The sequence below is a fragment of the Hemicordylus capensis genome, chromosome 1 (genome assembly GCF_027244095.1).
Source record: "Hemicordylus capensis ecotype Gifberg chromosome 1, rHemCap1.1.pri, whole genome shotgun sequence".
In the NCBI taxonomy this organism is placed as follows: Eukaryota; Metazoa; Chordata; class Lepidosauria; order Squamata; family Cordylidae; genus Hemicordylus; species Hemicordylus capensis.
In genome coordinates, this window is record NC_069657.1 from 457,900,327 (window position 1) to 457,926,597 (window position 26,271).

Consider the following 26,271-nt stretch of genomic DNA (forward strand, 5'->3'; position numbering starts at 1 on the left):
CCGCCCTGCCCGATAGCTGTGCTGCCTGCAGGCTGGCTCTTCATCAGGTCGAGCTGCGTGGTTGGCTGCCACTGTGGATGCCCTTGAGGAGGAGGACGGCCTGCGGGTTTCCGCCCCAGGTTTCCAAGCATTTCCATGACTCCGCAGGCCGGCGGAGTTCAGGTTGCAGGGCAGGCGGGTGAATGGAGTCCAGAGGCAGCTTGGTGAGCGGCACCCAGTCGCTGCGGCTGGAGGGAAGGAAGCCGTGTTCCCGCTAACAGGGATTCCAGATGTGGTTGACTACAAGTCCCAGAATCCTCAGCTGCAAGGGCTTTTGCTTGGGGATTCTGGGACTTGTAGTCCGCCACATCTGGGAATCCCTGTTGGAGGGAACAGGGAGCCTGTCCAGATCTGCAAGGCGAGCAGTTGCAAGCCGTGTTCCCTCTAACAGGGATTCCCGGATGTGGCGGACTACAAGTCCCAGAATCCCCGAGCAAAAGCCCTTGCAGCTGTGGATTCTGGGAGTTGTAGTCCGCCACATCTGGGAATCCCTGTTGGAGGGAACACTGGAAGGAAGGACCCCCGTCTCGGCTGTGCGGCGGGAATGGCCAGTGGCTTGGCCGGACCAGACAGCCCGGGGGAGCCCTGAGCGGCATCTGCTCATCCGGAGGCCAAGGGGGAGGTCCTGTCCCTCCCCAGGGCCGTGTGAGGCGGGGCTGCGAGCCTGCAGCAAGCAGGATGCGCTGGCTCTGCGGTGGCGTCTGTGTGCGCGTGTGTGTGTGCGCCGGCTGCTCCCGCCACAGCTTCCTTCATGCACGGCCGGTGAGTTGGTTTTGACCCCTTCTGGCTCCCCTTCCCCAGACAGGTTCCCAGGCCCCTGTGGGCCCGTCCACTAGTCCGGGGGGGCCTCTGTCAGCGCATCCGGGGGCAGAGGGCGGGAGGTGGCAGGAGCCTCTTCACTCCTGCGGCTGCAGTATTTATCTGCCGCTTTTCAACAAACCTTTTCGAAGTGGTTTGCACCAAAAACAAAGCCTCTTCCCCGTCCCCAAGAGGCTCCCAGAGTGGGGGGTTGTGTCTCTGGCGACTTGTAAAAGGTCGGTCAAGGCCCCTCTGTTCACCCAGGCTTTTAATTAGATTTGCAATCTTAATAGCGAACACTTTTTTAAACGTGTGTTGAATTTTTAGATTGTGTCAGTGTGTTAATTTTGTTGTGATGGTATTTTTTACTGTAAGATGCCCAGAGACGTGAGTTTGGGGCAGTGCAGAGATGTGTTGAATGAATCAGTGCAATGGAAGTGGGCAGCAGCAGCAGCAACCCCGGCGGGCGGCTGAAGCCCAGCTGGAGAGGGAGAGCTGGGCGGAGGGTGCTCAGGCTGTGGGGCACAGCCCAGTGCGTGGCCCGGACAGAGCAGGCCCTCTCTGTGGGGTGAAGGGGCTGCAGAGGCAGCAGCAGCGTCCATAGCTGCTTTCTTGCTGAGTCAGTCCTTGGCCCGCCTAGCCCAGACCGGCGAGCGGGCAGTGCCTCCCCAGGCCCTCCTTCCCCAGCTCTGGCTACCTGCTTGGGGCAGGCCCCCCACCTGCAGTCTGGGGGTGTCAATGCTGACCCATTTTACAGGGCTGCTGTTAAGGTTGCAGCAGGAGAGCTTTAGAAAGGCCCAGGGCTGGGGGCTCCCTTGCAGGCGCGCAGAAGGACCCCGCGTCAGCTCCTGGCGGCATCTCCCGGCAGGGCTGGGAAGGGCCCCCCTCTGCCAGGCAGGGCAGGCAGGGCTGAGCTGGCTGGACCAAGCGCCTCCCTTGGCAGGGGGCAGCTCCGTGTGGGCCTGTTCTTCTCGCCGGGCGGGAGCCGGCAGATTCTGGAGGCCTGGCAGGGGTGGCTGGAGGCCAGTGTTTGGGGCAAGGCGCCGGGATGGCTCGTGGGCAGGCCGGGACCCCCTGCCCGTGGGGCTGCTGGCGCAGATCCGGGCTGCCCGTACTTGGGGGCAGGGCGTGGGGACAGCCTGCTCCCTCATCTGTTCTGAAGCCAAGGAGGGGATGGAAGCGGCCAGGCGCCTTCAGGGGGAGCCTGGGGCCGGGGGGGCTGCGGCTGGGTCTCCGCCCACCTCCGGGAAGTGGTGCTGCGTCTTAATGATGAGGTAGACATCTGGCCTGCCCCAGGCCTGCACAGTCAGTGGCATACCAGGAGCCGAATGCAGCTGCTGCTGGCCCGGAGCTAACTAGCCATGGCTTGTGGCCTGCCCAGGTGCTCAGTTGAGCCCCCCCCCCCAGTCCCTTGGCAGGCCCAGGGAGGCGGCCAGAAGCAGCGAGGGGGGTTGCTTTGCTCCTGGAAGGGCTGCCCCCAGGTGTCGCTGGCAGGACTGCATGGACCTGGGGGTGGGTCATGCCCTTGGCAGGCTTGGGCTGCACCCTTCCACGGGCTTGGTGTTTTGCAGCTTCAGAAGAAAGGGGGAACTGCAGTCAGACGGAATCCTGGCCTCTCCCAGTCGCGGCTTGAGCATTGCCCGGAGCAGGGAAGGTTCCCAGGAGACCTTCCCTGGAGGACCTGCGTATGTGCCTGTGTCTCTCCCCCGCCTTCCTTTCTTGGCTGTTCCCAGGGACTCTTTCCCATCCACTGACTTCCTTGCGAAAAGGATGGGGAGCCATTCATCCCCGTGGGCAGCCGTGGGTTCGTGCACAGAGGAGATGGGGCGGGAGAGCCAGCCGGCTTGCCGGACAGTTGGAGGGAGGCTCTCTTCTGAAGGAAAAGTGTCCAACAGGCCTGTTAGTCCAGCTTTTTATGGTTCCACTAGGTGCTTTCCAGATTAGCCGCTCAACAGCAGCAAAATGCTTCCGTTCAGGCAAATCGCATTCAAAACGTAAACAGCAGGGGGAGCCGTCTCGCGGAAACTAACAACCTGAAAAAGCAGCAACTTTTTACACCAAGTATACGACGTCACAGCGCTATATTGCAGTGATTAAATTTGAAACAAGGAGGTTTCACGATGCAAGAAGTGTGGAAGCACACTTCTGAGATACCTCTTGACCCCACGGTAGGGTCTAATCTGAAAAGCACCCTAGTGACCATTTTAAAACGGAAAGCCAGCTTTGACTTGGGGCCAGTCTGTGTGCAGGTGGCTCGATCCTTCTGGCTGCTCCCCTGAAGTCACCAAACAAATAGCGTAAAGGATCTGAAATAAGGAATCCAAAACACAACCTGACGGATCCAATAATATAACAGAAAAAAGGACAAAGGATGACTATATAAATGTAAACCGTATTGAAAATTATGAAATCATCTAAACATTGTACTATTAATGAATCAAATTACTGACAAAACATGAAATGTACCAAACAACCATGAATAAAACAGGACAACTATATAGTCCATGAGGAATGTGAGAACGAACAAGATGTGAGAACAGTCCACAAGTCTCCATGAGAGTTCATGCATTCTCTCATAAATGTCAATAAGGTCTTCCTTAGAACTTCAGAACTTCAATGTTGTATAATAAATCTTCTTCACAGGGTGACCCCAGCTCTTCTCCTATGGTGCGACACAATCAGAGCCTTTTACAACCGGACTCTTCAAAGAGAAATCTTTGGTTCAAATGGGTTAGACAGCCCACCAGTTAGCCCACTTGTGCCTCAAACGTTCATGTGTCCGCCATCTTTAATCGGAGTAGATAAACATCATCACAAACTACACTGTTGAGGTGTCCCTACAACTGTACCCAATTTGGTTCATATTGGTCCAGGCATTACAAAGTTGATTTGGGGTGGGGTGGGGGAATGACACACCAACACACGCATGGACACACAGAAGGCCGGGTGATCTCATACGCTTGCTTTCCTCAAGGAAAGTAGGCTAAAAAAGAATCCTCACAAAGTTGCTTACTAGGATGGTGAGTTCAAAGCATCCTGGGGCTTGTAGCTCCAATGGCGGCACTTGGATTGTGTTGGGAAGAAGCAGGATTGCAGGTGTAACATTTAATGGGGACTCAAAAGGACCTTCAAGCACCATTCCATGCAATTAAAGCTTTGCAGAAGGTCCCGGTTCACTCCCTGGCAGCATCTCCAGGTGGGCTGGGAGAGGCCGCTGAGCCTGCAACTTGCCAGTCAGTTCAGACCAGACTGAGCTTGAGGGACCGAATGGTCTGACTTGGTGTAAGGCCTCTCCCTCTGCTCCTCGTCCATGAGGCTGACCCCAGGCATCTGATCACACAGGCCAGGGGTGGGCATACCTGGCCCTCCAGCTGTTGTGGAACTACAAGTCCCATTGACCCCCGCCACAGTGGTGGGGTATGTACTCTAGGGAATGTACTCGAACGCCCCCTGGCATGCGCTGGTTCCTCCCAAAGGGCCATCGGGATACACGGGGACCTCTTTGGGCTTGCTCTGGTCAGCTCTAGATCCCCTTCCTTGCCCTGCGCTGCTTCCCTCTCGCTCGTGGAGTGTTTCATGAGCCTCTCTGTGCCTCCGTTTTCCTTCAGCTTATCCCATAATAGTGATGGATGGTGGGCAAGCTGGGTCACCCCCTGCACATGGTTTGAGGAAAGGCGTGGTTGCTGTGCATTCCAGTGGTGCGTGAGAGGTTGCCAGTGGATTGGGCCCACAGGCGTGGCTGCTTGACACACCAGCTTTGCCTTTAACGGCTGCAGCTGGCCAGGCCCCTTTCTCAATGTTCAGCTGGGGCTCTTTAAGAAGCCCCAAATGGTGGAGGCAGCAGGGTTGGCGGCTGGGGCCAGAGGCTTTTTAAAGTAGTAAAAATGATAAATTGATGGACTTCTTATTTTAAATTATTTCATTTTTAAAAATTCATTTGTTTTTAATCGAGCTTGTTTTCATTGATTTTATTTTATGCTGTGTTTTATTGTTTTCAACTTTATATTGCCGTTACTGTTGTGAGTTGCCCCGAGCAGTCTTGTACTGGAGGGGCGAGACAGAAACATTTCAAATCATCATTCTGAGCCCGGAGTCCAGCCGGTGGTCAGCCTGGCCTCTGGGGCTGCAGTCCTGCCCGGGATGATATTATTATTATTATTATTATCATCTCTTGTTTACACAGTCAGACAGGTGTGATTGACTGGTTTGTTTTATCCAGACATCGAGTCCTTCCCAAGGACCTGGGATGCCAGAATTTGATTGTCAGTTGTTATAGATATCGTCGCAGAATATAGGCTGTTCCCAGTAAAGCTGCTTTTTGTAACTGGCTGATGGTGATTTCTGTGGCCCCTATGGTGTTGAGGTGCTCTTCAAGGTCTTTTGGGACTGCACCCAGGGCGCCAATGACCACTGGGATTATTTTGGTCTTCTTCTGCCACAGCCTTTCAATTTCAATTTGTAGATCTTTGTATTTGGTGATTTTTTCTATTTCTTTTTCTTCTATTCTGCTATCCCCTGGTATTGCTATGTCGATTATTTTCACTTGTTTTTCTTTCTTCTCCACTACAGTTCTGTCTGGTGTATTGTGTGGCAGATGTTTGTCTGTTTGTAGTCGGAAGTCCCATAATATTTTTACATCTTCATTTTCGACCACTTTTTCAATTTTATGGTCCCACCAATGTTTGGCTACAGGTAGCTTGTATTTTTGGCAGATGTTCCAGTGTATCATCCCTGCTACCTTGTCATGCCTTTGTTTGTAGTCAGTCTGTGCAATCTTCTTACAACAGCTGATTAGGTGGTCCACTGTTTCATCTGCTTCTTTACAAAGGCGGCACTTGCTGTTTGTTGTTGACTTTTCGACTGTTGCTTTTATTGCATTTGTTCTTAGTGTCTTATTAAACCCTCTGTTTCTTTCTTCAAATTGCCATTCTTAAGCCATTGCCAGGTCTTGGTGATGTCTGATTTTCCACTTATATTGTGCAAATATTGACCATGCAGGGGCTTATTTTTCCATTTTTCTGCTCGGTTCTTGACTTGTTCTTTCTTGTAGGCCTGCTTTGTTTCATTGGTGTTGAATAGTTTCTCGTTCTTGACCATTTGAAGTGCTTCTTCTTCATTGTCCTTGATATATTCTTCAAGGCCTCTTTTCTCCTCCTCTACTGTTTGATGGACTTGCAGCATTCCTCTTCCACCTGAGCTGTGAGGGAGGTATAGCACTAGCAATAGCAATAGCAATAGCAATAGCAATAGCACTTACATTTATATACCGCTCTATAGCCGGAGCTCTCTAAGCAGTTTACAACGATTTTAGCATATTGCCCCCAACATTCTGGGTACTCATTTTACCGACCTCGGAAGGATGGAAGGCTGAGTCAACCTTGAGCCCCTGGTCAGGATCGAACTTGCAACCTTCTGGTTACAGGGCGGCAGTTTTACCACTGCGCCACCAGGGGTTAGGGTTAGGGTGACCCTTTCAACTCCTGCCTGTGGCTTCCAGCGGCATCTGGTGGGCCACTGTGTGAAACAGGAGGCTGGGCTAGATGGGCCTCCTTGGGCCTGATCCAGCCGGGCTGCTCTTCTGTTATCCTGTTTATGATGTGATTACTGATTGGCATTGCATAACGAAGAGGGGAAGTGGATGCTCAGAGCAGAAGAGGCTGGGTGCGGGGACCAGGGTCTTTGTGGGAAGCCCTTCCTCTGAACTCCAGACCAAGCTGGGGATTGGACTCATCTGAGGGCCCCAATCCTACCCTTGTAATGGAAAGCTCGGCACTCGTTTCCGAAGGTGGTGGCACAACTTAAGAGTTAGTTTCCAGAGGAATGGAGGCAAGAAGGGAGGGGCGCCCACGAGGCCCAGCACAGTGGGGCAAGAGGGGGCCGCCCTGTGCAGTTACACCATGGCTGGGGAGCGGCACCCCCCAGCCCCAGCCCCACTCTTCCTAGGTCCTCCCCCTCAGCTCCCCTGCTGGAATCGTGGGCGAGGAGAAACCAGTCCCTGAAGCTGTTGCAGGAAGCGGTGCTGTGCAGAGCGTGTGCAGGCTCCCCACCAGGCAACCCCACCCCCCCCCCCCCCCGGCAAGAGGCCCCCTGGGACCCCTGCAGGGTGGCTGTCTGGACTCCCTCCGTTTGGACATTGAGGGGGGGCCTCCCTGGAGCCAAACGGCTCTTCCGCAAAGCTTGGGTTCAAAGGGAAACCCTTTTAAGAGCCGGGAGGATGAAAGGAGGCGTCAAAGTGCACCCTGGAGGGCCGTTCCTCTTAACAAGTCCCTCTCTTGCCCAGCTGAGCAAGCGGGCCTACTTGGAGGTGACTGGGCCCGCTCCACCCAGCTGGGTGCCTTGCCTCTGCTGCTGCCCCTCTGCTGTGGCCCGCCCCCACCCCAGACCCACAAGGGACCCCACCAAGATCGGCCCTCCCTCAGTGAAGCTGCCGTCGGAACTGTGACGGTCGGGATTTGAACACGGGTCTCCTTGAGCACACTCCTTTCCCCATGAGCGACCGTCCCGTCCCAGATGCTGCCAGGTCCTTGGAAGTCTCTCATTTGTCCACGTCCGAGCCGTGAGAAACCTTCCCACGCCCCCCCCCCCCGTGGTCTCCCATAAAAGTGCAAATGGTGCAGCAGCAGCAAACGGACCTGGCTTCAAAAGACTTCCAGCCCTTCGGAGCGTGCCCTCCCCCCCCCGCCGCCTCCCCCGCCCCCACCGTGTCCCAAGGCCATCAAGGGCCGTCTGGGCCCTGCCTGCGGGGTTTGCAAGGCGCCCGGGTGGTGCCTCCCTGGACGGGAAGGTGCCTCCCCCCAGGGAGGAGCTGCTTTTCACCCTCTCTCCCCGCTTGGGTCTCCTCCTCAGGTGGAGAGCAGCGAAACCCCCAAAGACACGGCCTCAGCACCGAAGTGCCCCCCACCTGCTCACAACACCAGCCCCATGGAGCAAGTGCCCAATGGCGACGCAGAGATGGACGGCCCCGAGAGCAGCAGCACCACCGACCTGACGGGCGAGTCCAGCAGCCTCCCGGACGGGGAGACGGGACGGGCCCTGGAGAATGGGCGCTGCACCCCCAAGGACAGCCCTGGCCCCCCTGCCAGCGAAGGTGAGCTGGGGAGGCGGGGGGGAGCTGGCGGCAGCCAGCAGAGGCAGAGCCCCTTGGAGCAGGGCAGGGTGCCGGGGGAGGAGGGTGGGCCCAGGGGGTGTCTGGGAGCAGCTGCCCCCCCCCGCCCCGCCGTGTGCCCGGCCGGCTCCTGTGGGGCGAGCAGGAAGCCCCCAGTGCCTGCCTGCGGCCGTTGTGTTCTCCCGTTCGGGGGGTGGGGGTGGGGGGTTGTCAGTGCGGCAAGGAAGGGACGGGACGGGCTGCTGCCGCTGCCGCCGCGGGCTTTGCTGGCCTGGGCGCCCGGCCTCTGCCTGCAGCTGCAGGACTGGCTGCTCCGGCGGGGCTCTCGGGTGGGCGCTTCTCCCCTGGCTGAAGGGGCTAGTCTCCCTCGCCTGGCCCGGCCCGTGCTTGGCTCCCTGCTGCCGGGGAGGAGGAGCCTCCCGCCCCCCCGCCCCCCCCCGCCGAGAAGGCTGCGCTGCCCGGCCCCAGGGGTGCAGCGGCATCGGAGGGCCTCCCTCACCCCACGGTTGGGCTTGGTGGTCTCCTAGGGAGGAGGAGGAGGAGGAGGAGGAGGAGGGGCAAGGGGAGCCTGCGCAGAGCTTGTCCTGGGGGCGCCCCACCAGCCTCCCGGGGGGCTGCCCTGAACGTGTGCCAGTCTGGCCCAGGGCTGGGGTCTGCTGCCCCACCTCCTCCTCCTCAGCCCCCTCCGCTGGGGGGCACGCTGGCTCTGCCTGCCCGGGCGGCTCCCTCCACCCCGGGCGGCCCTCCTGGGCCTGGCAAGAAGGCTCCTGGGCCAGCCTCCAGTTGGCTGCTTCCGCCCCGGCGGGCAGGCTGGGCTTGCCAGCCCAGGTGGTGGTGCTGCTGGTGCAGCTGACGGTGACGGCCACGAGGCTGCCTGCTGAGTGGGGCTGCCGTGGCTTGGGTTGCCCGCCAGCCCTGCCACTGTGTGCGCATGTGTGACTATGGGGCGGGGGGGGGATGTGCTGCAGAGGAAGAGGCAGCCCCAGAGCGCGGGGTGGGTGGGGGTGGGCTCGGACGTGGCCCCCTTTCCCAGCAGGTGGGGCCGTCTGCGTTGCTGCTTTGAACGGGAAGGTTGGGGGGGGGGGTTGCCTGGTTTCCAGCCAGCTGCTGTGTCCAATGCAAGGGGCCGGTCCGTGGGGAGCGTCTCCTGCTCAGGCGCGGGCTGGGCCTGAGGATCGGATGCCTCTGCGCGGGGAGGTCGGCCCAGCGGTTCTTTCCCTAGCTGGGACGTTCTCCTGCCCAACTTGCGCTGGAATGAGCAATGGGCAGCGGCTCAAAAGGAGGGCGGTTCCCGTCCATTTCCGTGGGGCTGGCTGGAGAGGCCCAGATTGTGCCTTGTGGGTCCGATGTGGGTCTGCCTTCCACTCGGCCCCTCTGACCAGCCCTTCCTTCCTGCTGGGGCTGCCGCTGGTGAGTGAGCAGCCTTGGCCCCGTCCCGGGGCTGCCTTGCCGGTGGGCAGCAGAGCGTCTCTCTGCCCCCCTGCCCTGACAGCCCCTCTTCCCCCCCAAGGATCTGCTCTCTCCCTCCTGCTTGGTGTCCCTCCCCCCCGCCCCACTTCCCTGCCCCAGAGTGCCAGAGGGAGGCTTTTGTGGAGCGGCTTTGAATGGCCCCTGCCTCTCTTCCCAGGGAGCTTAGATTTCCCGCTGGCAGGAAGCCGGCAAGGGGAGGGGGCTGCTCGGGGCTGCCGTGCCAGGCTGCCTGGCAGGGAAGGGGCCTCCCCCGGGCTGGGCGGCTCTGCCGGATGAGGGACCCTGGGCGGGAGAAAGCCGCAGCCCCTCTCTGGGGGGACAGAGCTCTTCCCGGCATCATCGGTGGGGTGGGGTGGGGTGGGGTGGGGTGGGCGGCCTTCCGATGGGGCCCATCCCGGCCGAGGAAGGCCAGCTCCTGCAGCTGGCCGGGGAGAAGACGGCCTGTGCCTGCCCGCCTGCCCCAAGAGGGACACGGACAGGGAGCAGGGGGGCTGGACTGCCGGAAGGCAGCAATGTCATAGTGGAGATTCAAAATAAGTCACGACACTCCAACTGCATGCAAAACAAGGGGGCTGCAATATTTCGTCCTTTAGTATGAAGACATTCTTTAACGGCCCCAAAGTGCCCCGAATTGATTGTTGGTGTGAGTCCTGCTCAAGCCTGCCGGCAGCAAGGACCAGCTCGGGGTTGCGGGGGGCCACCACCTGTGGGGCGGGGAGGAAGCGGCGGCAGAGGCCTGGCCCTTCCGAGGACACACACGGGACCCTGCAAAACTAGGGAAGTGGGTGGTTTCTTCCCCAACGGCTCTTTTTACCCATATGAAACTAGCTGGGTGACTCTGGGCCCGTCACTTCTCTCTCGGCCTCACCTACTTCACAGGGTTGTTGTGAAAGAGAAACTCAAGTATGGAGTACACCGCTCTGGGCTCCTTGGAGGAAGAGTGGGATAGAAATGTAATAAGAATAATAATAATTAATAAACAGCAACAACATTAACAATAAAATTCAGCCATCCCAGGTCCTTGGGAAGGACTCGATGTCTGGATAAAACAAACCAGTCAAGAACACCTGTCTGAGAGGAGAGCTGGTCTTGTGGTAGCAAGCATGACTTGTCCCCTTAGCTAAGCAGGGTCCACCCTGGCTGCAGTTGAATGGGAGACTTGATGTGTGAGCACTGCAAGATATTCCCCTCAGGGGATGGAGCCGCTCTGGGAAGAGCAGAAGGTTCCAAGCTCCCTCCCTGGCTTCTCCAAGATAGGGCTGGGAGAGATTCCTGCCTGCAACCTTGGAGAAGCCGCTGCCAGTCTGTGAAGACAATACTGAGCTAGATAGACCAATGGTCTGACTCAGTATATGGCAGTTTCCTATGTTCCTAAGGGACAAAATCAGAGGAGAGCTGGTCTGGTGGTGGCAAGCATGACTTGTCCCCATAGCTAAGCAGGGTCCACCCTGGCTGCAGTTGAATGGGAGACTTGATGTGTGAGCACTGCAAGATATTCCCCTCAGGGGATGGAGCCGCTCTGGGGAGAGCAGAAGGTTCCAAGTTCCCTCCCTGGTGGCATCTCCAAGGTAGGGCTGAGAGAGATTCCTGCCCGCCACCTTGGAGAAGCCGCTGCCAGTCTGTGAAGACAATACTGAGCGCGAGATAGACCAATGGTCTGACTCGGTATATGGCAGCTTCCTATGTTCCTATGACTCTGTAAATAGATAGATAGATAGATAGATAGATAGATAGATAGATAGATAGATAATATGCAGATGTCATCAGTTGATGAAGTGACTGAAGCTGCTTGATTAACTGACCCAGCATTATTTAGTATCGCTTCCTAATTTGCTTATTCCAAAAGCCTGAGCAGCCTCCCTGGCAAAGCGTTCCGTTCCCTGCCGTGTGGGGCCTGGTGCCAGCCTTCTGAAATGCTGCCAGGCTGGTGCCGTCTGGTCCGGCTGACGTGGGTGTCCCAGGGTGGGCTGCTCTGTGGTGGGTGTCTTGGGGCTGCAGGAGGTCCGGGGCCGGCTCCCTGCTCGGCATGCCGGCAGCTCCAGGCACGGCTGCGAAAGGCCCCTTCCTGGTCTGAGTCTCTTGGGAGCTGCTGCCAACCAGGGCAGACGGTCCTGAACTGGAGGGAGCAAGGGCCTGACTCGGAAGGAAAGGTCAAGGTCCAGTGTGCCGTCAAGGCCGGGTCGACTCCTGGCGCCCACAGAACAGCCCTGTGGTTGTCTTTGGTAGGATGCAGGAACGCTTGGCCATGGCCTCCCCACATGCAGTATGCGATGATGCCACCTTCCCGCATCTTCCTAGACCACTGCTGCCCGATAGAGGGGTTTCCCGTACTCTGGGGAACAGACCAGCAGGGATTCGAACCGGCAGCCTCTGGCTTGCTCGTCGGGTCCTTTCCCCGCGGCGCCATGAGGCGGCTTAGGCAGCTTTGTGTCGTTCTGTGGCTGGAGGGCGCTAGCTGTGTTGGGGCCTCTCCAGACGGCACGCTCTCACAGTGTCTCGGGGAGTCCCTTGTGTGTGCTTCCGTGTGGCCGGTGTTTTGGCATTGCAGCCCCTGCGTTGTCAGGAAGGTGCCGCTCACATGTCCGACGACGCCTTTCAGATTTTATTGCGCATCACGGCCCTATAACGTTGCATCTGTGATGCCAAAAAAAGCTGGATTTGCCCGTTGGAAGAGGCTTGCCCCCTTACAGTGGTGGATCCCTCGTGCGGTTTGGATTCGGTGCCACGAAACGTGGCAGTTCGCACTGCTTTGGGTGGCGTAAGGCTTGCAGTCTGGAAAGCGTCTAGGAGGGAGGTGCTTCGGGCCGGGGTTCTCTGACTCGGGTCCCCAGAGGATGTTGAGCTTCCGCTCCCCTCAGCCTCAGCCTCCTCAGAGGATGATGGGAATGGAAGTCCAGCCACATCTGGGGACCCCAGTTGAAGAACCCTCCTCCGCTTAGGGTGTGCCACATGCAGGGAGAGGAGGCCGCTTCCGGGGAGCAGACGGGCTCCTGGGGGGACCTTGGAGGTCTTCTGCTCCACCCGCCTGCTCAGAGGAGATCTGACCCACAGGGTGGACGGGGGCCTGGCACTCCTGGGTGCCTCCCTTCCCACTTCCCTGGGGCTGTGTGGAGGAGAGTCTCGCTGCAGATTGTGCTCCATCTTCCGGAGGCAGGGGTGGGGGTGCCCTTCCGTATTTCCTGCCGTGGGCACCAGCGCCCCATGGGGCCGTGGCCCTTCTGTCTGGAGCCGCTTCCGCTCCGCCCTTGCCTCTCCCACGCAGGAGCAGCCAGGCCTAGGGCAAGTTCCAAGCGCAGTGGGACTGTGTGAGGGCCCCCATGAAGGCCGGGTCCAACCTGTACCCGGAAACACCCCTAACCCTGCTCTCCTCACTCGCATGTTGGCCCCCAGACCTCTGGCCCTCTCTGGCTTCCCCGGCTGCGCCCCGCCTGGCACCCAGCGGGCTTGTGGCTGTTTTGAGCTGTGCTGTGGTTGCCGTTCCCTGGAGGAGGGGCACTGCAGAGGTAACACCGGAAGCCCGGGCCCCCCCTCCTTCCCCAGTCCTTGCCTCAGTTCCTGTTTGACGCTCTCTGCAGCGCCAGGCCCCTCCGCCCCCCTCCTCCAGCTCTCTGGCAGGGGAGGGGTCAGCGGCCCCCACCTCCCCACTGCTGGGCTGCTCTGGAAGCAGATGCAGGGCAGCTCAAGCGGAGAAGGCGGCCAGGGGGGTGTCTCTGTCTCCCGCTCTCCCCCCGGAGCACTCAGCCACCCACCCGAGGGGCCGCAGCTCAGGGGGGACCCTCTGCCTTGCATGCAGAAGGGCTCCGGTTCAGTCCCGGAGGGCGGCTGGGGAGCAGCCTGCCGCAGAGCCTGGAGGGGGCATGCAGAGGGGGCATGCGCAGGTTTTTCACACCCAGCTTTTAGTTCTCATCTCCCCCGGAATGGAGGCGGTGCGTCCACGTTCCGGCCAGATTTACCCCACAGTCCCTGCGAGCTCTCAGGAGACCCTTCACACACGATTTGGGGTTTTCGTCACATGTGAGAGTGTAGCCCGATTTATATCCGGGGTAGAAAAATCCACTTTTGGCATTGGTTTATGGGGGCATCTTGGAACGCTCAGTCAAGCCTCACAGAAGAGCCGGGGTCAAGCCTGCAGTCTGGGAAAGCCCCTGGGCTGGCGGCCCACCTCAGCAGAAGGCGCTTGTCTGTCTGGAGATTCGGGGCAGGTGCAAGGACGTCTTTGCACACTGCTCCGTTGGCCTGTGGGATTGATAGCCACCAGGGCGCTTTCCGGATTAGCCACCCAGCAGCGGCAAAATGCTTCCGTTTGGGCAGATCACATCGAAGCAGGGGGAGCAGTCTCGCAAAAACTGACAACGGGAACATACAGCAACCTTTTTACGCCAGACATACAACGTTATAGCAATAAATCACAGCGATTAACTCCGAAACAAGGCATCGGAAAGGTGAACGGCAGCCTGCTGTCAGCGTAGGGCCTGTGGTGTCACAGGAAGTGCGGAAGCACACTTTGGAGATATGTCGTGAGCCCGTTGCAGGGTCTAATCTGGAAAGCGCCCTGGTGTCTGGAGGGCCACGCGCACAGATAGCTCTGAAAGGGGATTTGACACTCTCATGGAGAGAAGCATCTATGCCAGCTAAATAGAACCTCCATTCACAGTAGTAGTTTACCACTGAATATCAGCTGCTAGGGGACAAACAGCAAGTGAAGACCATGGCCAGTCTGCCCTGACTGGGTGCTGGGCCAGATGGGTCTCATCTAGCCAGGCCTTTCTGGAGGGGCAAAACAAAAAAAAATGACCGGGGGGGGGGAGGAGAATGGCTCTCTGGAAGGAGGATCGATGGCCCTTCCAGTGCCCCTTGGCCATCCCAGAGCTTGGCGAAGGGCACACAGTAGAGCCCACCTCTCCTGGTCTCGGAGTGGTCAGTGCCTGGATGGAGAGACTCCTGGGGCCCCCTTTGGGGAAGGGGCTACAGCTCAGTGCTAGAGCATCTGCTTGCATGCAGAAGGACCCGGGTTCCATTCCTGGCAGCATCTCCAGGGCGTCTGCCAGATTACACCCTGCAACAGTTTCGCAGCGTGTCCATTAAATGCCCCTCCGCATTTCTCGATGTTGTGATATTGTGGTTGCTGCACTGTTGCCAGGGTGCCACCCATATTTCTGATGCCTTGATTCAGGTTTTATTGATGTGTTTTGGCCCTATAACGTTGTAAAACGGTTGCAAGAAAGTGCTGTGTTTTTCCGTTGTACGGAGGCTTGCCCCATGTTTGATGCACTGCAGCACAGTGTGGTCTGGACAGTTCACTTGGCTTTGCCGATTTTTACAGCCCCTTTCTGCCGATTTTTACAGCCCCTTTCTGAAATGCCTTGACCCCCTTAAGTGCCTCCCTGGAGGCGATATTGGGCTGGATGAGAGATAACAGGCTGAAGTTGAATCCAAAGAAGACGGAGATACTGTCTGTAGGGGGTCGGGATCTGAGAGATGGTTTAGATCTGTCTGTTCGGGATGGGGTTACACTCCCCCTAATCAGGTCCGTAGTCTGGGAGTGCTCCTAGATCCCAAACTCTCCCTGGTTTCTCAGGCTGAGGCCGTGGCCAGGAGTGCTTTTTATCAGCTATGGCTGATACGCCAGATATGTCCATTTCTGGAGACAAATGACCTTAAACTTTCAAGCTTGACTACTGTAACACATTCTACATGGGGCTGCCTTTGTACGTAGTTCAGAAACTACAATTGATACAGAATGTGGCAGCCAGATTGGTCTCTGGGTTGACCCGAAGGGACCGTATAACACCGATTCTAAAAGAACTGCACTGGCTGCCGATATGTTTCTGAATGAAATACAAAGTACTGGTTTTTACCTATAAAGCCCTTAACGGCGTAGGCCCAGGGCACTTAAGAGAGCACCTTCTCTGTCGTGAACGCTGTAGCCTATTAAGATCATCTGGAGAGGTCCAATTACAGTTGCCACCAACTCGTTTGGAGGCAGCCCGGGACCAGGCCTTCTCTGGGGCTGCCCCAGGGCTTTGGACTAAGCTCCCTGCTGAAATAAGAGCATCTCCTTCTCTGTTTGTTTTTAGGAGGACCTGAAGACGTACCTATTTTCCCAGGCTTTTACTTGATACCAAATTTTAAATTTTAATATGTTTTTATTTATTATGATTTTTATCTTTTTTATTCTGTACATCACCTACAGATTTCTATATTAGGTGGTGTATATAAATCTGATAATAAATGAATAATGTTGGCGCTCATGTAGAATTTTTTTAAATTAATTTTTCAGTGTGAGTTCATGTGCAGGGGTGCAGCTCTTTTCTCATCTGCTTTTGGCTTTTGATTTCAATTGCTCCATGTTTTTCATTAAGACTTTTGGGCAGGGGACACATTCACACTGTGGATTTGCTGGCTCATTCTGCAGATCGAGGATCTGCTGATATGTAAAACCACACAATATATTTTTCTTGTCACCTCTCAGTTTTTAATTTCTGCCTTCAGCGCTAGGTTTCGGTCACATTTGTCTCTGAAATCTGATCTGTAAAGCCATTTTTTTTCTTTTTACAAATATATCTAATGTATTTCTGCTCTGTTTCATTTCCACTTTCACCCTTGGCTTTTGATCCCATTATTCTCGCACCCAGCTGGTGTTTGGTGCTTCTTCTTGCGCAAAGATGAAAGTTGTTGCACCTTTGCACAAAAGCACTGAATTTTTATTTATTTTTTAAAAAGAGTTTGTTGTGTGAGCAGTTCCCCACCCCGTCCGCGACCCTTTTGGCTGGAAATGGAGGGGGGGGCAGTGAATGCGATCCAGGTGGAATATGGACACCTCCTGCCTGGAAAATCCGCTGCAGTGGCGGGCAGTACAGACCGCCCAAACCCTGTCACGTTGCATAGAAAGCTGCATCAAAGCCACTGTGCTCGCAGTTTGAAACTGCTGCCTAATTCTACTGCACTTAGCACCATTTGAACCGTTGCAAATCTCGTAGTCCGGAAATGCCCAGGTAGGGCTGGGAGAGCCACTGCCTGTCAGCGCAGACCGCCCTGGGCTAGCTGTGCCCTGGCTGCAGCGGAAGCCGCTCCCCCGGCTGCTGGATGTGGGGAGCTGGCTCGCTGTGCAGGCTGCATGTGTGGCCAGACCCACGCCTGTCCTCGTCCAGCACGTGAGGGCACCACAGTGGGGGCCACGGGCCGTCTGGGACGGGGTGCATTTGCGGGAGGGGGTCTGGTCCCTGCCGTCACCGGCGTGCCCCCCCCGAGCACTCCAGCGGGTCCTCCTGGGCTCCCTGCGCTGACGCTGCTCTCTCTGTCTGCAGGCAAAGACGAGAAGGAGGAAAGCCACTACAGTTCGCTGAAGATGGAGGCAAGTACGACGGGGCGCACCCAGGCCACCCTTTGGGGTGGCTCGCAAGGCTAGTCTGCCTGCCCCCACGCAGAGAGGGAGGGACACAGAGCCCGCACTCTCCCATGGAGCGACTCACCAGGCAGCGAGCGGCCAGCACAGCCCTCGGGGGGGCGGGGGGAGAGAGAGAGGGGGGCAGCCTGGCCTGTCTCCTCCCCTGCCCACCCCCCGGGGGGGGCTCACTGGGATGAGCTACGGCCTGTCCTCCCCGTCCAGTCTTGCAGCCCCTCGGCCAGCCGTACTGGCTCGGTCGTCTGCCTTGCACCCTCCACATGCTTCACGCAGGCCGCCTGCTCTTTAATCAAAGGAAAAACAAAACTTCAAAGTACTGTAGGCACATTTATTGCGCTAAGTGTGCTTTCGTCTCCTTATCTTCCCCACCACCACCATTACCAAAGAGCAAAACTAGCTTCCCAAAAGTTGGACAGTTGTCCCAGGGAGCTGGGGGGGGGGGCAGGCTTGCAAAGTCACGGGTTCCAGACAGTCAGTGCTGTGCTTCTGCGGGTGGCCGCTCAGCCTTGGGCTGCTCCAGGGCTGGGCTGGGCGGACTCCGGGAGCCCTGCAGGGCCAGGCCCCCGGCCGTGCTGCTGCCAGAGCCCCCACTCAGCCCACTGGCCTCCATCCCTGCCCTGCCGAGCCAAAGCGTCGCTTCAGCCCCTGGGCCTCCCGGTGGGCCTCCCTCCCCACTTCCGGGGAAGCTCCTCTGGCTGCAGAAGCCATTGGGAGACCCTGGAGGAGGGCCGGGCAAGGCTTGAGGCTGAGCGTGGCTTCTGGGGGCTGGGTGGCATTCAGGGCACGCCACGGTCCGCCCGCCCGCCCCCTGGTAGGAATGGCCCGCCGGGGCACACGGGGGTTGCTGCTCAGACGCTGCCCTTTGGACGGCAGAGGCCAGCCTGCGCGCCCCTCCTGGTGATGTGGCTGCCCTGAGCCCCTCCCGCCCCCCCTCACCTCTCCCCGCTCTCTCTTTCCGCCTGCAGGGATCCCGAGGCCGCCTGCGCGGGGGGCTGGGCTGCGAGTCGAGCCTGCGCCCCCGACCCATGCCGCGCCTGACCTTCCAGGCTGGGGACCCCTACTACATCAGCAAGCGGAAGCGGGACGAGTGGCTGGCCCGCTGGAAGAGGGAGGTGAGTTGGAGCAGCGCCGGCTGCGTCTCCCCCTGGCATCCTCCTCCGGGGCGGGGGCGGGGGGGGCAGGCCCTGGTGAATGCCCCCACCCCACCCCCTGGGCCTCTGTTCAGGCTGCGGGGCTGCAGGGGGCTGCTGAGCTCTCCCCGGGGCTCGACTGCCTCTCCCGCCCAGGATGGTCGGGGTGGAGGCTGCTGCTTCTCCCCAAGCTCCACCGCTCCTCCCTGGCCTGACCCTGATCCCCGAGTTGCTTTGCAAATCGCTGGGCTTGCTTTGGGGCCGTGGGGGGGGGCTTTCCACGGAAGGCCAAGGCCTGGTGCTCCCCTGGGAAGGCTAGTTCTGTGAGGGCGGGGGCTGGAGAGACGAGGCTTGCCCAACCTCCCATTCCAGGAGCACTGGCGGGGGGGGCGGGGGGGAGCCATGGCTGTCCAAGGGGGCTGGCCCTGGGCCAGGGCAGGAAGCGGCTGGCACTTGCAGAGTGCTGCAGAGCTCCACCGCTCGACCTGCAGAATGGCCAGCCGGCAGGCAGTGTGGCTCCCGGGCAGGACTGAAGAGAGAGAGGAGCCACTTCAGCTTTGCCAGGAAGCAGAGGCTGCTGCGCCTCCTTGGGGACCCCCCCCCGCCGCTCCTTGGGTTCCTCCTCCCTGCCCGCCCCCCCCCCCCCCGGCTGCTTAGGACGGGTTGCTGCTGCCAGACACGCTTGAAGGGCAGCCCCCATAGAGCACACTGGAGTAGTCCATGCTGGAGGTGGCCAGAGCATGCATCGCCGTGGCCAAGTCGGACCTCAGCAGGAGTGGGGCACAAGCCAAAGCCAGTCCAAGGCTTGCCCCTCTGGCTACCTGGGCCTCTTGAAGGAGCCCCAGGCTGAGGCCCGGATTGCCATCCAGAAGAGGCAGCGATGCTGTTCCTGGACTGGAACATCGGGACATCCCTGCCGGATCAGGCCCCCCAAGGAGGAGGCCCATCTAGTCTCGCCTCTTGTTTCCCACAGTGGCCCACCAGATGCCGCTGGAAGCCCACAGGCAGGAGTGGAGGGCAGGCCCTCTCCCTCCGGCTGTGATGACTCCCCTGCCGGCCACGGGCAGGCTGCTTCTCCTGCCCCCCCACGCCTTCCGGGCTGCCGCCCAACACGTGGACCAGGCAAGGGGGACTCTGCGGCCCGTCGCCCCACGATTCCTTCGAGCCCGCCTGGCCCAGGTGGAGCAGCACACGGTGGAGTCTGGAAGGAGGGCGCTGGGTGGGGGGGCAGCCCACGCAAAGCTGGCTTCTTCCGGCCACCCTCTATTTGGCGGGGGGTGTGTGTGTGTGTGTGACTCCAGACGTGGCAGCTCGTTAGGTCGGGGGGGTGGGGTGGGGGTACCAAAATTGGCGGCTTGGGTTGCTGCTCTCTCCCCCAGCCCGCCTGAGAGTGGTGCTGCTGAGCATCCCATGAGTGGGGCGAGGAGGAGAGCTGGGCATGAACCGTCCCCTTTGCTAAGCAGGGTCCGCCCTGGTCATGCGTGATGAGCACTGCCAGAGATTTCTCTCCGGAGATGGGGCCGCTCCAAGTTCCCTCCCTGGGAGCATCTCCTCCCACCTGCAACCTTGCAGAAGCCGCTGCCAGTCTGTGCCGACAGTGCTGAGCTAGGCGGACCAAGGGTCTGACTCGGGAGAAGGCAGCCTTCTGTGTTCCTCTGTCCCATGCATCCGAGGCCAACCCCTGCTCACTGAGCAAAGAGGCATCTTTCAAGGGGATGACGATTCTCTTATTTTTAGCAGGGGGGGAGCAACTGGCCCCATCCAGCCCCAGCACAGCATCCCTCCAGGGGCTGTTGTTGGTGTCTGCCAAGTTTTTCTTTTTAGATGGCGCACCTTTTGGGTCAGGGAATCCTCTTCTTGCTTATTGATTTATTTTTCTGTCTAAACCATTTTGCAAACCTTTTTTGAAAAGTGGTAGATAAATCTTAGTCGTACTAGTCCTAGTAGGTGGAGCTATACGGTTAAGCGCACAGCTCTACCTGAGGAATGGCCAGCCTGCAGGCAGCGCAGCTCTTGGGCAGGGTGGGGAGAGAGAGAGGAGCCACTCGAGTAGTTGCTGACGGGAAGCAGAGGCAGCTGCGCCTCCTTGGGTGCCCTGCTGGCTCCTTTGGATGAGCCGCGGCTGGCAGGCCTGTCCAAGGTCCCCGGCTCCAGTTCCGTCTGAGCACCTCCAAGCTCTCTGGCTCCAGGCCTGATTTTTCTGTGGGTCCAAGAATGAACGAACCCCTAGGTGCCAGGCTGCAGAAGCCCGGAGAAAGGCCAACTCTCTGCTGAGGAGACGCAGACCCAGCTTAAGAACATCAGAACAGCCCTGCCGGATCAGGCCCCCCCAGGAGGCCCATCTAGTCCAGCGTCCCGTTTCACACACAGTGGCCCACCAGATGCTGCTGGGAAGCCTACAGGCAGGAGTTGAGGGCATGCCCTCTCTCCTGCTGTTACTCCCCTGCAACTAGTATTTGAGGCATCCTGCCTCTGAGGCTGGAGGTGGCCTGTAGCCCTCCGACTAGTAGCCGTTGATAGACCTCTCCTCCATGAAGTTGTCCAAGCCCCTCCTAAAGCCATCCAGGTTGTTGGCTGTCACCACATCTCATGGCAGAGAATTCCACAAGTGGATTATGCGTTGTGGGAAAAAGTACTTCCGTTTGCTGGTCCTAGATTTACTAGCAAGGTCCTCCAGTCAGCAGCAGCTGCATCTTGAAAAATGGGAGGCTGGGCCAGGCGTGGTCAGCAGGCAGCCTGTGCCCGCCCCCCCCCCCCACCCACACAACTTGTACTTGGAGACGCCAAGTCTGCTCACATGCCCCACTTGGTCATGGAGGAGGGGTCTATCCAGGGCTACTAGTCTGGTGGCTGTGGGCCACCTCCAGCCTCCGAGGTAGGATGCCTCTCAGTACCAGTGCCCTCCCCTCTTGCCTGTGGGCTTCTCAGGGAACTGGTGGGCCACTGTGGGAAACAGGGTGCTGGACTAAACAGGTCTTGGGCCTGATTCTGCAGACCTGTTCAGTCCCCCTCTCCTGCCCCTGCTCCCCTGAAACTGGGATTCGGAGACATTCTGCGTCTTAACACGGCGGTAGCCGATAGCCATCAGGACTAGTAGCCACTGGTAGACACATTCATGGAGGGCAGATCGAAGTCCTTTGTGAAGCCATCCAAGCTGGTGGCTGTTACCATGTCTTGCTGCAGAGAATTCCACAGATCAACTATGCGTTGTGGGAAGAAGAACTTCCTCTTGTCGGTCCTAAATTTCCCAGCCTCCCGGTTCACGGGGTGACCCCTGGTTCTAGTGCTGTGAGAGAGGGAGGAAAATTCCTCTCTGCCCACCCTCCCCACTCCATGCATAATTTTATACACCTCGATCCTGTCTCCCCTTAGTCGCCTCTTTTCCAAAGTAAAGAGCCCCAGATGCTGCAGCCTGGCCTCATAAGGAAGGTGCTCCAGGCCTCTGATCATCTTGGTTGCCCTCTTCTGCAACTTTTCCACTTCTACAATGTCCCTTTTTAGATGTAGTGACCAGAATTGTATGCAGTACTCCAGGTGTAGCTGCACCCTAGTTTTGTATAAGGGCATTATAATATGAGCCGTTTTATTTTCAATCCCCTTCCTAATGATCCCTAGCATGGAATTGGCCGTTTTCACAGCTGCTGCACATTGAGCCGACACTTTCAATGCGCTGTCCACCACCACCCCAAGATCCCTCTAGCGGTCTGTCACTGACAGCTTGGATCCCATCAGTGTAGACTTGAAGTTGGGGGTTTTTTTCGTCCCAATGTGCATCACTTGACACTTGCTAACATTGAACCGCATTTGCCATTTTGTCTCCCACTCCCCCAGTTTGGAGAGCTCCTTTTGGAGCTCCTCACAATCTCTCATGGGTTTCATCCTAAATAGTTTAGTTTTTATGTTCTTATGTTGGTTGTTGGTGCTTCTGCACCGACGCCCAGGCCCGGCCCAGCACTTGCCGTCTGCTGGTGGCAAATCTGCAGACTCCCCTGGTGGAGACTTGTGGGTTGCTTGGAGTTTTGGGAGGGGGCTGGGGCTCTTTCCCACCAGCAAGGCCCAGTCGCCCCTCCCTCCAGGGCCCAGGTTGCTTCTTCCTGGCCACCGGGAGCCCGACGGGGACAGGCCCACGGGGTGGGGCCCTGGCGCAGGGGGTCTGAGCACTGCCAGCCTCTCCTTTTTCAAAGTGTGGGGAAGAGGTTCATTTCCCAAGGTCTGCTTTGCATTGTTGTACGTGTGGAAAACTGGAACTGAAGGGAAAGGTCACGCTTCTTGTCCAAGAGAGAGCTGGAGGCTGTGAGCAGGGTCTGTTCAAGAGCTGGGGGTGTGGCAGGCCAGGGGAGGTCAGGAGGGGTCTCTAGGCAGGAGCTGGAAAGGCACTGAGCACAGGGCAGCCCCCTGCCCTCCAGGGCTTCCCTCCCGCTGTTGTGTCTCTGCTGCTCCTTCCCGCGCGACACACGGGGAGTCCCCTCCCTCCCTCCCTCCCCCCCCCGTTGTGTCAGAAGGGGACCAAGAAATCCAGCCAGGGGGATTCGGGCCTTCCGTCTGCTCTCGGCCTTTGGCGGTGCTGGTTTTCAGGTTGCGGGGAAGGAAGGAGTGGCCCTGAAGCCTCACCGCCCGCCTCTTGAGCGCCGCAAGAGGTCTCTGGGCCGGCTGGCTGGCTTGTCTGTTCCTGGCAGCTCAGCACGAAGAGGCTCCCCCAGAATCAGGCCGGAGGGGGGGGGGGGAGGTCTGCCCCAGAGCCCGGGGTCAGCCTGCCTTGCTGCTGTGCGTGTGCTTGTCCCGCTCTGGGACCCCGTGGTCCCTCTGGTGACGCCTGCTCTTCGTGGACGGAGATACTCCCCCCCCCCCCCGCCGCCTTCCCAAGTAACTTGCCTGGGGCTGCCTTGGAAGCCCGTGACTGAGTGGAAGGGGGGGGATCCGTTTTCACCTCCCAGCCTCTGGCGCCTTCCTTGTGCTCCTCGGAGTCCCAGTAGCAGCGCGTCTTAACGAGCCCGAGAGCCGTGACTGCAGGCTGGCGGTTCGTCGGGGAGAGCTGTGTGGCTGCGGTGCAGCTCTCCCGGGCGTATGGCCAGCCTGCAGGCAGCGGCAGGGGGTGCCCCAGACACCCAGGGGCTGGGGGAGAGGGGAGCAGCTCTCGGAGCTGCCTCCTTGGGTGCCGCCTCCCCGGCTCGTGCGGAGGAGCAGCTGCGGCTGCTGAGTCGCCTTCTCCCCGACCCCCATTCCCGCTGCCCAGATCTCAGGGGGCTGAGTCAAGGCTGCGAGGGGCGGATGTGGCCGCGCCTGCCCTGTGGGTGGCCCCAGAGGCCCCGCTCCAAGGCACTCGCCCTGTCCAAAGTCAACGCCTTGCCTACGTGGGCTCTGTGGTCCCTAGTGAAGGGGGGTGGGGGCTGTCACTGTGGAGGAAGAGCCGGGGGGGCCACGGGGGTGCTCTGGGCGGCCAGGGAGGAAGGGCAGCGTCCACTGAGCGGGCGGGAGGCCTGGGGGCTGAGGGGGCAGGCTGGGAAGGGGAGCCTGGGCGGGACCTGGGGGCAGGCAGGCAGGCAGGGGGGCCCACGGTGGCCCCTGTGGTGCGGCCCTCTCGGCCTGGCCGGCAAGGCGAGTGCTGGATGGAGGGCCGGGGTGGAGGCCAGAGGAGAAGGGGGCCGGGAGAGGGAGGCCTCTCCAGCGGTGGGGCACCACTCTGCAGAAACGCACAAGCGGGGCCCGCAAGCCCCTGCAGACAGCTCGGGCAGCCTCGGGGCTGCAGGCCTGGGGGCAGAGGGCGGACTCCGGTGGTCCCAGGACGCTGCAGCCTGGCAGTTCTGCACGGCACCCCCCCCAACAGAGACGGGGATGTCCGGGCCGGCTGCTGCCTCCCCCAGATGCCTGGCGGGGCGGGAGGTCTCTCCCAGCTGCTGCTCTCAGGGCTTGCCAGTGGCACAGCCCTGCTCGGGGGGCAGAACCGGCTGGCAGGCCCAGAGCAGCGCTGGGCATGGCTGGGCTCCCCTGCCCAGGTGGCCGCTTGCCTGGGTTGCGAAGGCTCTTCCCGGAGCCCGGCAAGAGGCAGGGAGCCAGGAGGCCTTCTGTGGCGTCCTGCTTGGCCCTGGAGCGGGGCAGGGCACCCCCTTCCCTCCGGCACAGGGACCCTCTATCCGGGGTCCCTCCCCTTGTCCCTAGCAGGCCATTGGGGTGTCCCAGCACCCCCAGGGAGGGGGCCCAGGGCGGAGAGCAGGCTGCTAGTCTGGAGGGAAGACGGCTCCAGACCTCAGAGGCTCCCGGGAGCCAGAGCTCTGGGGTGCCGCATCTGCTTGCAATCTGCAGGTCCTGGGCCGTTTCCCTTGGAACAGAGATTCCCAGAGGCTGTTGAGTGCCGTTCCCAGAATTCTCAGCCAAAGGCCGTTGCAGCTGCGGCTTCTGGGAGTTGGGGTCAAGAACACCTGGAGATCTCCCTTACAGGGAACAGTGCCCGGCAGCATCTCCAGGCAGGCCTGGGAGAGCCCCTTCTCTGCCAGTGACCCTGGAGACGGAGGCAGCTCCCCATGTTCCAGTGGCGGGAGGTAACCCAAGTGTCCGGTCGGGGGGCCAGTGTCCCCTGGCCTTCAGAAGCGCCCGCCAGGAATGGATTGCACCATCTCCTCCGCCTGTCTGTGTGGCTTTTTGCGAAGCTGTGTTTGCAGGAAAGGGCTCTTCTGGACTCGCTCCCCTCCAGGGGTCAGTCCTGCTTGCGCCTCATCTGTGCCTGGGCCCCCGCATAACTCAGAAGGGCTGCCCATCTGGGGCTCCTCGCTCGGCTCCTTCTTTCCAGATGGATCCCTGGGGTTTTGCTCCCTTTCCTCCTCCCGCCCCGCCTGCATTGCCCTCTCTGGGGTTCAGCGCTAGCCCCCCTGGCCTCCTCCCTGGCCCAGGAGTGGCCCCCAGCAGTGCTCACATCAGAGCACCATCCCGGGGGCACGAGCCTCGGACTCACCAGGCCAAGCCGTCTGGGAGGCCCTTCTCTACCAGCCAGTCCCATGGGCCTCCTGCCTTTCCTCCACAGTGCTCAGGGCATCTTCAGTGTGGCTGTCCTCACAACAACCCTGCGAGGTAGGTTGGGTTGTCTCCCACGGCCTCTTGATGCCCACCCAGTGAGTTCTGGACCCCAGGCCTGCAGACCAGCTGTAGTATGGTTCTGTCCACCCGCCCACCTTTTTCATGGCTTGACATCTTTTGGAAAACAGGTTGGGTGGGCTTCTGCCTATTCACTGCTATCTTTTTTGTTTGGTTGCCTCTGTTGTTCTGACTTTGCATGCCCCGGGCAGGGGGGCGGTGGGGAGGGGAGGGTTGCACCACCCACCCAAGTCAGCCATGGCAAAGAAGGGCACACCTCTTGTTTGCAAGCTGAAATAGACCCTCACCCGCCGCCACATGGCCAGAAGCAGGGAGGCTCCAGTTTCAACAGGCAGAGTGCCCCAGGGCAAAGAAGTGGTATAGGCCTGGAGGGTCAGCGGGCAGTGGCTTCCTTCCCGGCCCCCCTCTCCAGGGCCGTCTTCCTTGCGGTAAAGGCACAATGTCAGGTATTTGCTTTGTACCCAAGTTCTCTCCCATCCTGGCATCTGGTGGCCCTCCCCATCTCCCCTTCTTCTTCTTCTTGTTTCCCTTATTGTGGTCTCTGCAGCTTCTTGATGTTTCTTCAGGACAAATAGAACGGGCTTTTACGGAGAAGTCTTTGCTAGGCCTGTGCAAATTCAGATTCGAAATTTTGGATTTTGTCTGAAATTGCCCACCATCGGTAAAAATTGGTAAAACCCGAATCAGTTGGTGTTTTTTTAATTGAATCGGTAAAGTTGGAATTAATTCTGAAATATTGAAATGTATTTCAGAAATACTTCAGAATTTCAGAATTAGCAAAATGGAATAGGATTTCCCCCCCACAGAGGTGAATGGGGAAATCGCGGGGGTCGGGGGGGACTAAAAATCACCGGTTGGACCTAGAGCCTTGAAACTTGCCACACATGTAGGGAAGGAAGTCAGCCTCCACCCCCAGCCCCCAATAGTTTATTTTAAGATAATCCCGGATTTTCAATCTCTGATTTTTTATTTTTTTTTTGCATTTTTGAAAAAAATCTTTTAAAATGGCTAAAAATGGTAAAATCTGGCTTGTTTCAAGCCAGAACTTTACAAAAAAACATTTGAAACTGAAGGTCCCCCTTGGACCACCATTCCACCAACCTGTGGAGGAATCTACCCTGTGCCTTCATCTCTCCCTCCCCCCTTATATTCCTGGAATGGGTAGACAGACAGTTATGAAATCTAGCATACATGAAGTCCACATTGGCAGGACTCTGTGTAAAAAAATTTCAAATCTA

At 58.8% G+C, this 26,271-nt stretch overlaps 1 protein-coding gene across 3 annotated transcripts in view; it reads left to right on the forward strand.

Annotated features, from left to right (window-relative positions):
* The window catches only part of DNMT3A (DNA methyltransferase 3 alpha), an 87,024-nt gene that overhangs the window by 27,112 nt on the left and 33,641 nt on the right, over window positions 1-26,271 (forward strand). For all 3 annotated transcript variants that reach the window (XM_053250306.1, XM_053250321.1, XM_053250311.1), the window contains exons 4-6: window positions 7,684-7,924; window positions 16,720-16,766; window positions 17,783-17,929. In XM_053250306.1, coding sequence (XP_053106281.1) covers window positions 7,684-7,924; window positions 16,720-16,766; window positions 17,783-17,929 — 435 coding nt within the window. The remainder of the gene's footprint in view (window positions 1-7,683; window positions 7,925-16,719; window positions 16,767-17,782; window positions 17,930-26,271) is intronic.